We start from the raw sequence: 12,263 nt of genomic DNA, 5'->3' as shown, positions 1-12,263 counted from the left end.
TGTAGCCGGTGTTTCTGCAAGCTGACCATAGAGCTGATTGGAGACCAGAATGGTGTCAATCATCTCTATAGTCTAAGAAATCGGAAGCTACGAGCATTTCATCACTCAGTTTCTCAGGATATAAACAGCGCCGTTTATAAATTGGGAAAGCCTATGATCACACCGATCTAAGTGAGATTAGATAATGTAAAGGCAGAGGAGATATCTAGAGTCTGATAGACCCCAGATTTTTCAAAAAAGAATATATGACAATGCCAATTGAAGTTATAGGGGATATTTGCATTCCCTGTGATAGCATTAAAAGTGATTTAAAAAAAATGAAAGGGACAGTGTAAAAATTATTTTAAAAATCAAAATAACTTAAAAAAAACAAAAAAAAAGCACCCTTGTCCCTCCTGCGTGCGCACGTGTGCCTGCGTGCACAAGCGTTGTCCCCGTACCAGTATGTGAACAGCGGTTGCACCATGTGAAGTATCGCTGTTAACATCAGATCAAGGGCAGTAATTCTAGCACTAGACCTCCTCTGTAAATCTAAAATAGTAGCTTAAAAAGGCTTTTAAATAGATATAAAAATTGTATGCAGTTTGTCGCCATTGCACGGGGCATGTGCACTTTTAAAGTGTGTCATATTTGGTATCTATATACTTAACATAGCATCATATTTTATATCATACCAAATAATTGGCCAATATATTGTGTTTTTGTGCATTAAAAGTAAAAAAATGTTATTTAAAAAAAAAATTTGCGTTTGAAAAATCACTGCGTGGGTATTATGTGACATAAAAAATTGAAGCACCCACCATTTTATTCACTAGGGTTTTTGCTTTAATATATATATATATATATATATATATATATATATATATATATATAATGTTTGGGGGTTCAAAGTAATTTGCTAGCAAAAAACACTGATTTTATTTCATGTGAACAAAAAGTGTCAGAGAAGGCTTGGTCTTCAGGTGGTTAGGTGAGTGATGTGTGGCATAAACTTCTAATGCTGGGCATAAAATGCCCCCACCCCCCAAACTGACCCCTTTTTGGAAAGTAGACACCCTAAACTATTTGTGGAGAGGAATGTTGAGTCAATAGAGGAATTTATTTTTTTTACCACAAGTTTTTGGAAAATGAGAATTTTTTTTTTTTTTTTTACACAAAATTGTCACTTACATTATTTATTGCTCACACATGCCATGGCTATATGTGGAATTACTCCCCAAAATACATTCTGCTACCTCTACCGAGTATGGGAGTACCACATGTGAGAGACTTTTTGGCAGTCTAGCCAAGTACAGGACCCCAAAATCCAATAAGCACCTTCAGGCTTTTAAAAGGCTTTATTTCCTCATTACACTTCCAGACTACCTATCACAGTTTCGGAGGCCCTAAAATACCAGGATAGCACCAAACCCCCCAAATGACCCCTTTTTGGAAAGTAGACACCCCAAGGAACTTGATAAGAAGCAATGGTGAGCATTTTGCAGATCTTGTTTGTTGCCACAGGTTTTTGGAAAATGAAGAAAGAAAACAAAAACATATTTTTTTCTATTATTTTTTTATATTTCAAAACCTTGTGAGAAAATGAGATTTGCAATATACTCATCATGCCTCTTTTTAAATTCCTTGGGGTGTCTACTTTCCAAAAAGGAGTCGTTTGGGGTGGGGCGGAGGGGGGGGGGTTAATGCTATCCTGGCATGCATTTCAAGGCCTCCAAAACTGTGATAGGTAGTTAGGAATTGAGATGAGGAAGTTAAGCACCTTCAGGCTTTCAAAGTGGTCATTGGATTTCAGGCTCCTGTATGTGGCTAGGCTCCCAAAAAGTCTCACACATGTGGTATCCCCATACTCTTTAGAAGTAGCAGAATGTATTTTGGGCTGTAATTCCACGTATACCCATGGCTTGTGTGAGCAATATATAATTTAAGTGACAACTTTGTGTAAAAAAAAAAAATGTTTTTGTCATTTTCCAAATACTTGTGGAAAAAAATAAATCTTCCATGAACTCAATATGCCTCTCAGCAGATAGCTTAGGGTGAGAAGAGATGAGAATTTTTTTTTTCATAATTTTCGGTCTTTTTTTGTTTATAGCATGAAAAATAAAAAGCGCACAGGTAATCAAAACCACCACAAGAAAACTCTATTTGTGTGAAAGGACATAAATTTCATTTATGTACCGTATTGCATGACCACGCAATTCTCAGTTAAACTAGTGCAGCGCTGTATAGCAAAAAATGGCATAAATTGCAGTATCTATACCATAATTTGTAGACACGATAACTTTCACACAAAACAATCAATATACAGTTATTGGGATTTTTTTTTACCAAAAACATGTAGAAGAATACATTTTGACCTAAAGTTATAACTAACTTTGCGTTTACTATATTTTTTTTTATAACTGAAAGTAAAAAATATCATTTTTTTTCAAACTTTTCGGTCTTTTTTTGTTTATATCGCAAAAAATAAAAAATGCACAGGTGATCAAATACCACCGAAAAAAAGCTCTATTTGTGTGAAAAAAAAGGACATAAATTTAATTTATGTACAGCATTGCATGACCACGCAATTACCCGTAGAATTAGTGCAGCGTCGAATTGAAAAAAAAAGGCCTGTTCAGGAAGGGGGGCAAGTGGTTAAATTAGTAGCAGTGTCATTAGAGTCAGTGTGTTTTAGGCAGGATGAAAAAAATGCAAAAGGTGCACTATTCTATAATAATATATAAATATATAATAGCTAACATACACATATGTGGTTTTACTGTGATTGTCTGGATCACACCTACATTTAAAAAAATGATTTTTTTTAAATTACTACTTTGGGCCATTTCTACTTTGATAAAAAAAAAAAAATTAGGAGATATCCATTACCATTTCCCACCAAAAAAAAGCAGTTTGTCCTGAAGAAAACCAAGGTGTAATCCACCTGGATTCCCAAAGGAGTTGTGATGACGTGTACGGTTTTAGGAACGCATGTCAAAGTTGCAAAATTGTGCTTATGCATTAGCCCTCAGGCACTAAGGAGTTAATATGCAGCTGCATCCGAACATGCCACAATTTGGAGTATAAGAGGAGATGACAGGAGATGCAGGACCCACCAGCACATTCCTTTACAAAATTAAAACAACCTTTTCCACATCAGCCAATGAACAGACGCGCTCCATCAGCCAATCAACAATGAAGTGCATCTTCCAATGAATGAGCTCCTTCCATGCGCTCCAGGAAGTAGAGCCGCAGCTGGGCTGTGGAGGTGGATGTGTGGAGAGTATAGAAGTCAGGGCAGTGCTAAGGATGACAGTGCGCGCGCTCTTCCAGGGAGCATTGGTGTCTTCTCACTGACTGACGGCAGGATCAGGTCTTCGTTCTCTAGGGACAATATGAAGATAGCGAGCGCCCTGTTTAATGGCATATTGCTGGTGTTAGTAGCCTTAGGTGTCAGAGATGTGTTCTTCGCATATGAGAGGAACAGGTGCAGTATGACCTATATGTTCGAGTATCCCGAGTACCAGGTAAGCTGCACTCCCTCCATACCTGTAGTAGTCAATTAGTGTGTGGGGGAGGGGGTAGGAAATGGCTTTGCTGTCCCTGATCTGATCATGTCTGGAGTACAGTATTGGCTGCAGTATAACAGAGGAGTGTCTCTGAGAGATGAATGTGCCTGGATGTTATGTGACACTGGGTTCAGTTTTCTTGTTATAAACCATCAGCCATAACATTATGACAACTGACAGGCAAAGTGAATAACATTGATTATTTCATTACAAGGGCATCTGAAAGTGGATGGGATATATTGGGCAGCAAGTGAAAATGTTGTCCCTGAAGCTGATGCATTGAAAGCAGAAAAAAATGGGCAAACATAATTTGAGCAACTCAGATAGGGGCCATAATATGATGGCTACACAACTGGGTCAGAGCCACTCCAAAACTGCATCGCTTGTGGAATGTTCCTGGTCTGCAGTGGTCAGGACTGACCAAAAGTGGTCCAAGGAAGGAAAGCCAACGAATGGGCAACAGGGTGATCGGCGGGCAAGGCTCATTGATGCACATTAGGAGGGAAGGCTGGCCCGTGTAGTCCCATCCAATAGAAGAGCTGTTTGTAGCTCACATTGCTGAAAAAACAGTAATAAACCAAAAATTTTGCTTCAGAACTAGATCATGGAGCAATGGAAGGTGTCTTCAGGGTGTTGATTTGGCCTCCACGCTATCTAGATCTCAAATGTAATATATTGATGCTTAAGAATCATTAAATGTGAAGGCTGCATTGGTTTTCTTTTCTTAGGCTTTTTCCCTTTTGTTCACACCTTGTGATCTGGCCAGCAGCACACCTCCTGTATTAGAGTGCCCTCACTCTGGATGAAGGAGCACAGGGGGCACCTTTTGGATAGCAGCATTGTCAGTCTGGGGGGAGGGGTGTGTTATGTTTATTAGCAGATTTAGATAGTCTAACAAACAGATGCTGCACTTCAGCTTACACTGCAGTTACAACAACCTTTATTTTGAGGGGGATAAAGGTTTTACATAAAGCTGATCATTGTAAGCACCCCTGTTGGTGGTAAATCATTTTTCTCAACACTCTAACTGCTCCGTTTGTAGGACAGCATGTTTTGCTGAAAAACTGCTGATGGGGGGGAAAAAGTCTAAGAAAACTTATGCAACCACAACATCTAAGAATTGGTAAGATGCTGTATGAAAAAAGTTTGCTTTTGGGTTTAATGCTGGTTCTGATAGACAGGTGTCATCAGACAGTGCATCGCAGTTTGTTGTGTATGGGGCTGCATATCTGCAGATAAGTCAGGCTGCCCATGCCAGGCCGTGTCCATAGCCAAAAGTGCCTACAATGGGCATGTGAGCTTCAGAACTGGATCATGGAGCAATGGAAGGTGTCTTCAAGGTGTTGACTTCCAACTCATGGGGCCCCCGGGCAATAGTGAATCATGGGGCCCCTGTGTCCTTCACCCAAAAAAGCCTATGGCAGGTATGAGGGGCATCTCGTGGGGCCCCCTATGGACCCCGGGCCCTCAGGCAGTGCCCGAGTTCCCAAATGGTCAGTCCGCTCCTGCTTCCGAGTTATACAGATTGCAATCCAATCAAGTGTCCTTGGGATGTGCTGGAATAACAAGTCTGATCCGTAATCCAAAGGCAACACTTTTTTTTTTTTCTCATCTAAAGTAAAAGAAAATCACACATTTTGGGTTGTCGCCAGAACAAGAGTAGAGTGGAAATCTTCTAATGGGGATACTCCCCCGATCACTGTATTGGTGGCACTGGGAATGTCTGTGACACCAAGTCAGTTCCCTCCAGTGTCAGAATGTCTGCTGTAGTCCTGCAGTGCCTCTATAAGTCGCAGATTGCTGCCATTACTAGTAAAAATTAAAAAAATAAATCCCAGTATATATACCGCCATTTGTAAACAGTATTACTTTCACGTAAACCAATTAATGTACACGTATTGGGATTTTTTTTTTTTTTTTCAAGCAAAGTCATGTAGCAGAATACATTTTGGTGTAAATTGTATGATGAAATTAGATTTTTTAAATTTTTTTTACTGGACACGTGTAATAGCAAAAAGTTAAAAATATTGTTTTTTATTCTCAAAACTTTCAGTCTTTATTTTTTTTATAGTGCAAAAAATGCACAGGCAATCAAATACCACCAAAAAAAAGCTCAATTCATTGGGGGAAAAAAAGGACATACATTTAATTTGGGTGCAGCGTTGCTTGACCGCACAATTTTCGGCTAAAGTAACACAGTGCCGTAATGCAAAAAATGGCCTTGTCAGGAAGGGGGGAAATCCTCAGGATGGCAAGTGGTTAAACACAAACGACAGAAGAAAATAAAAGGTGCCCTCGCAGGGGCAGGGCCATAGGCTCAACAATGCTAATACAGAAACTAAATACAAAGCAACCCTAGAGGGGGTTGCAGGACATGCAAGGCTTAACCAAACACAGATGAAGAGACCATAAAAAACACGGAAGGGACCCCTTACAAATGAGGAAAATCACAGTAAATAAGTACATACAAGTCAAGTCCTTCTATCATCTGCAATGATGTCAGTGGAGGCATTATCTAACCAGCAGGACCAAATTTTGTAAAATTTACAGGGCATCCTCTGTTAGCATAAGTAGTTTGATATAGGGGCAAATTAGAGTTTACTAAACGTTTCCAGAAAGTTATGGCAGGAGAAGAGGGCTGCTGCCAGCAGATATTAATTATTTGGCAAGCGTAAAACAAAGTATTAAGAAGGGTACGTTTGACCGTAGCGGGAGCCAAAGGTTCCACTAGCCCCAACAGACAATACTTTGGGTTTAAGGGAACTGTGATTTTCACACTATCTCCAATTATTTGTAGCACTTACTGCCAATACAACACAATAGCAGGACAAGACCAGAATATATGAAAAAATTCCCCATCCTGATGTGAACGCCAACATGCTGAAGGGAGGGAAGGGTTAATTCTGTGCAGCCGACGTGACGTACAGTAGGCCCTGTGTAGAACTTTAAATTAATTTTATCTCTGGCAGAGACTAGGGGGAGAATAGGGAAAATCCCAAATCTCAGACCAGTCATCATCCAGGCTAGGGATATTCACCCACCATTTCTGATGTAGGGATATCCATTCGGGACTGGCTGCCACAAGAAGGTATCAGTATAGTTCTGACGTGGGTTTTTCCAAATTTGATTCACGAAGTATAGCCTCCAGCTCCGTGTATGAGAGGGAAATTGGTTGACCTGAGAATTTACTTTTTAAGGCATGGGAAACCTGAAGATATCTATAGTATTAATGAGAGGGCAGATTGAATTTAGATTGGAGGAGTGAAAAGGGGGACAATCTATTAGGACCAGTGATGTGCTCCAGCATTTTTATTTTGTATTTAGCCCAGGTCTGGGATCGTGGGAAAGTAAGGGGTTCAGCCAAAGTGGAGTATGTGGGGGACTGGGTAATAGAGGGGAGGGATTCCAGTCTAAGCTTAGGCCCGAAGAGTGGTACGCTTGGATGGTGTGAGGCTATGGGGCAATCCTAATCCCCTGAACACTAGAGATTGGAGGGCTTCCAGAGATTTCACAATCACTGCTTCCAGGACAACAGAAGTGTTGGTTAGGTCTGGCTGTAACCACCAGTGCATAGTAAAAAGTTGAACAGCAAGGAAGTATTTGAAACAATCCGGCATTGCCAAACCTCCTCTGTCCGTAGGTCTGGTGAGGGCAGTGAATTTATATCTGGGAGGCTTAGTTCCCCAAAGAAATGAAAGGAATACGTGATTTATTTTTAAAAAGAATGACTTGGGGAGCCACTGAGGGGAATTTTTGAAAAATATATATGTAAATTTGGGAAGTATTTTAATCTTTAAAAGATTAATACGGCCAATTAGAGGAAGGGGCAGGTTACTCCATGCCTTCAGTTTGGACCTGACCTTGGACAATATTGGATGAAGATTCAATTCTATAAAATCAGAGGCCTTCTTGGAGACTACAATACCTAATAAGTAAATTTATCCACCCAATATAAGGGAGGAGGAGGCCAGTGCTCCCTCATCCATCGGGAATAACAGTGACTTATGCCAGTTGACCCTCAGACCCGTGAGTCTAGAGAATGAGTCCATAAGATGAAGGGCTCCCTGAAGGGAATGCCCGTCATTTAGAAACAATAACAGCTCATCTTCATATAAGGCCACCCTCTCCTACAACCATCCCACCCAGAGGCCAACAATATCTGGAGAAACTCGAAGGGCTTCAGCTATGGGCTCCATCGCCGCAGCAAAGAGGGCTGGAGAGAGCGGACATCCCTATCTGGTACCCTGTTGTAAGTGGAAGGAAGTAGGCCACCCACCTGTATCTTTGCCAGGGGGTTAGAATATAGTGTCTGTAGGCATTCTATAAACCTTAAAGGGAAATCTATACGACGTAACACCTCCCATAGGTAAGCCCATTCCACCGTATCGAAGGCTTTCTCCATATCTGATGTGGCTATAGTCCTAGAGCCCTTGTTTAGGGTGAGTGATATGTATATTAGAGAGCAAACGGCGATGTTAACATCCGTGGATCTACCAGACTTGAAGCCCGTCTGGTCCTAGTCTATAATTGACTTTATCACCTTATTCAGCCTAATGGATAAAGGTTTGGTGAGGATTTTGAGGTCACTGTTAAGAAGAGCTATAGGCCTGTATCGTGCACAAAGTTTGGGATCCTTGCCTGGTTTATGGAGCAATGCTATGTGCACCTCATGCATAGAGGGAGGTAAGGAGCATGTGCGCAGGCATTCCTTATACAAGGACATCAATATAGGGGCTAGAAACTCCGTATGAGACTTGAAGTCCATCGTACCCCGGAGCCTTGCCATTAGGGAAGGAGCCTACAGCCGTGGAGTCCTCCTCTGGGGTAATGTCTGAAACTAACAGGGCACGTTCTGAATCGGAAAGCCAACCAAGGGCCAAAAGGTCTAACAGAGCGGCCAAGCCAGAAGGGCTAAAATTAGACGGTAAAGATGAGGTGAAATCATTTTTTAATTCATTCAAAATAGCTTCTTGGGATGACACCACCACCCTATCCACGACACAGATTTCAGGGATAATAGTGAGAGGTCTACCATGCTGAGACATCATTGCCAACAATCTATTGTCCTCGATTCAAAAAAATCTTGTCTACGAGCATGTACCCAAAGAACCCCCAATGGGACTTTAATGCAGCAATATGATCATACATATATTGAAAGACATTTGGTTAAAAAGATGGTCAACTTTATTACATACACTTTTTTCCATTGTAACATTAAATACATGTCTAAAAAGAATTTTGCTCTGGCAGTGTTCTTACAAGAGAACTCTTAATACAAGAATATGAATCCACACAGAAAAGAGAAAAAACTGACTCGTTTCGATCATTCCACATTCTAGATCTTCCTCAGGGGAGCATGAGAGACAAAGGACTTTCTAGTAGATATATAAACAATCATAAAAGCGTATACCAAAAAATAAACAGATAATCAAAAAAAAATTTTTTTTTTTTCACATAAACAAATAATTTTTTATTTACAAAAGCATATGTCAGAGCAAAAGAGAGGATGACTTCAAAGATGAGAGGCAGGACACCATGTTCCGGCAGGGTACATCATCCAAGAGAGCAAGAGTGGTCAGATGTAAGTCACCACACAACAAGGACTGACAGAAGGGCACCGGAACATCCCCTCAATGGGGCTAAAGATGGTATGAGAAACCGAATATATTAAATTCCAAATAATCAGACCAAAGGGATATACCTAATAAAAGAATATGCATTCAAGAATAGTCCATAAAGGATATATAAAGAGCTAAAACTGACTGTCTTGAGCAGGACAATGTATGGAACAAATAGAATTTCACTTGGTAATGGATGTAACAACTCAAGGAAATAGTGTTAAATTTGAGATATTAATTTCTCCAAGGAATGTAAGTATGTCAAATCCTATGGCACGTAAGACTGAAAGATCCAAATATTATGCAAACAATTAACGGTAATAGCCAATGGTAGTGTAAAAAAGAACTATACGTTGACAATATTATATGAAGGAAAGAATAGAAAAATCTATCCCAATCGAAAATTGATGGGGTATAAATAAAATAATTTATTGTACTGCAACAAGAATTATCAATGCTGGTCAAAAAAGAAAAACCACCTGATTATGAGATATGATAATATACTCGGCAAGAAACCAACAACAAAAATTGTTGCTCACCAACAGGGTGGATTTGATTTAAATCACGATTTAAATCACTAGTCAGGCTTGATTTAAATCATAGTTTTCTACATAGACTAATTCTTGCTGGTATACCTTTTAATATGCAAGTAGATGAAGATTTTTAGAATAACAACTTTTCATATTAGTTTTTTTATCCCCAGTTTAATAGGTTAATCTATGCAATAAATGGGGAAAAAACGAGCGCTGGATCTGACAGATTCAAGCTGCTAGCATAAAGGTAAACCTCGTATACCCTCTTCATAGACAATAAGATACAGCAAAAATTGCAGCGCTTGAGTGTATAATAAGGGGAATTAACATATGTATAGCAGAATTAAAAGGAAATACATTCATTTTATGACACTAACCAGATAGCGCTATCTGGTTAGTGCATTTTACAGCTATTCTCCTATCACGGAAGTCACGGATTTGCTTGTCACTTGGATGTACCCCCAAATCTAATGACTCTAACATCCCTATCACTATAGGCACTTCGATTGGTTGGATGAATCTTTATTGCTTACCTGACCATTGTTTACATTAATTTATGAACGTTAAACCTGGTGCATGTCATAAAATGAATGTATTTCCTTTTAATTCTGCTATACATATGTTAATTCCCCTTATTATACACTCAAGCGCTGCAATTTTTGCTGTACCTAATAGGTTAATCATTCATATTTGGACAACTTTTCTGTTGTACTTAGGAAGGAGAAAAATAATCATTACCTTAATAATAAAAATTTAAATAGATTTATTCAACTGAAACAACATTACAGCATATGTTATTTGCTTAACCGTTTCAATACCGTGCAATTTTACACCTTCCTGCCCAGGCCATTTTTCAGGTTTCAGCGCTCTCACACTTTGAATGACAATTGCGCAGTCATACAACATTGTACCCAAACTAAAATTTTATCATTTTCTTCACACAACTAGAGCTTTCTTTTGGTGGTATTTAATCACCGCTGGGGTTTTTATTTTTTGCTAAATTAACAAAAAAAGACCAAAAATTTTGAAAAAAAAACACATTTTTCTTTGTTTCTGTTATAAAAGTTTACAAATAAATAATTGTTCTTCATAAATTTAGGCCGAGATGTATTCTGCTACATGTCTTTGGTGAAAATAACCCAAATTAGGATGTATTATTTAGTTTGTAGGAAAGTTATAGAGTTCACAAACTATGGTATAGATCTGAATATTGATCAATCCTGAAGTACTGACAGCCAATCTAATTTCTTGAGGTCCAAGAATGTCAGAATAGTACAGATATCCCCAAATGACCCCTTTTTGCTGAGTAGACAGTCGGACGTACTTCATAAGAGGCATGGCGAGTTTTTTGAAGTTGTATTTTTTTGTCATAATTTTTCCGAAAATGAAAAAATGAAAAATATTATTTTCACTATTTTTTTTTTTACATACTGTCACCAGTGCAGTACAGCGTCATCATATAACTGGCATGGCGGTGAACAGGGACACTGACTGGTGACAGTATGAAAAAAAAAAAAATTATATTTTTTTTTAATTTTTTTTAATTTTTTTATTATATTTAATTTTTTATTACATTTTTTTTTTATTTTTTTTAAGATTTTTTTTCATATTTTACTATGACCAAAATAGTACAATGTTACCATAGTAACATTGTACTACTTTGGGGAAGTGATCAGTATTTTTTTTTTTTTTTTTTTTTTACACAATTTGCTTATAGCAAAGAATTACTTTGCTATAAGCAAGCATTTAGCTGAATGAAATCGATTCATTCAGCTTTTTTTTTTTTTTTTTTTTTTTGTGCTTAGCTGTGATTTGGTCACAGCTAATCACATGACATGTGCATGTGATTAGCTGTGACCATTCACAGCTAGGCACTAGTATACAATGGATGGCATCATGAATGAAGCCATCCATTGTATACAACTGTCATGTGACCTGCTGTGATTGGTCGCGGCAGGTCACATGGTACCGGCAACGGGAGCCGGTACTCGGATCTGTCATCGGCCGTGTCCGAGGTGCACGGGCGGTGACAGATCCCGCTGCTGCGCCGCTCTGCAATAGCGCAAACGGCGCATGTGCGGGAGCACGCCAAATGGCGTGGACCCGGAAAGCTGCAGCGCTTTTCAAGCCGCCAAACGGCTATTGGCCGGGCGGCTAATGGTTAAACAAACATCCATGTTTGTTAACTAATTTTGGCTAAACAAAATATATATATTTTAAGAAACTTGGACTGTCAGCCCCTTCCTCCTCACACTTAGTTTCACTTTCTTCTTGTGCAGATCTATTCCACTCCAAACAATCAGAAAAATATTGTTTCGATTCTATTCACTGAACTTCTTGAAACTTAGCACTGAAGGGGTTGATTCTGTATTCATAGGTTTGTAGAAGTTAGGATTAAGGTCTTTTTCTTAACTCTGTTCATGTTATAACATTTTTGCTGTAAAGAAGAGGCCTGTGATCTCCGCTGAGTCAAATTCTGTTTTGAAAACTGCAAAAGTAAACCAAGCATCTGTGATAATATCTTGTAGGCAGAGAAACTACCCAATAATCTTACAAAATCCTCT

The 12,263-nt window shown here is 39.0% G+C and overlaps 1 protein-coding gene across 2 annotated transcripts in view; it reads left to right on the top strand.

The window, feature by feature from the left end:
• The first annotated feature begins 3,222 nt into the window (after positions 1 to 3,222).
• PGAP1 (post-GPI attachment to proteins inositol deacylase 1) overlaps positions 3,223 to 12,263 on the top strand; it is a 446,717-nt gene continuing 437,676 nt past the window's right edge. For both annotated transcript variants that reach the window (XM_089692689.1, XM_089692690.1), the window contains exon 1: positions 3,223 to 3,506. In XM_089692689.1, the coding sequence (XP_089548815.1) occupies positions 3,252 to 3,506 (255 nt within the window). In that variant the 5' untranslated portion in view covers positions 3,223 to 3,251. The remainder of the gene's footprint in view (positions 3,507 to 12,263) is intronic.

This window comes from Staurois parvus, unplaced genomic scaffold (assembly GCF_062004578.1).
Source record: "Staurois parvus isolate SC_StPar_1 unplaced genomic scaffold, SC_StPar_1.0 ptg000601l, whole genome shotgun sequence".
Classification (NCBI taxonomy): domain Eukaryota; kingdom Metazoa; phylum Chordata; class Amphibia; order Anura; family Ranidae; genus Staurois; species Staurois parvus.
The sequence above is the reverse complement of the archived record's forward strand: the minus strand, read 5'-3'. Positions and strand labels throughout refer to the sequence as shown.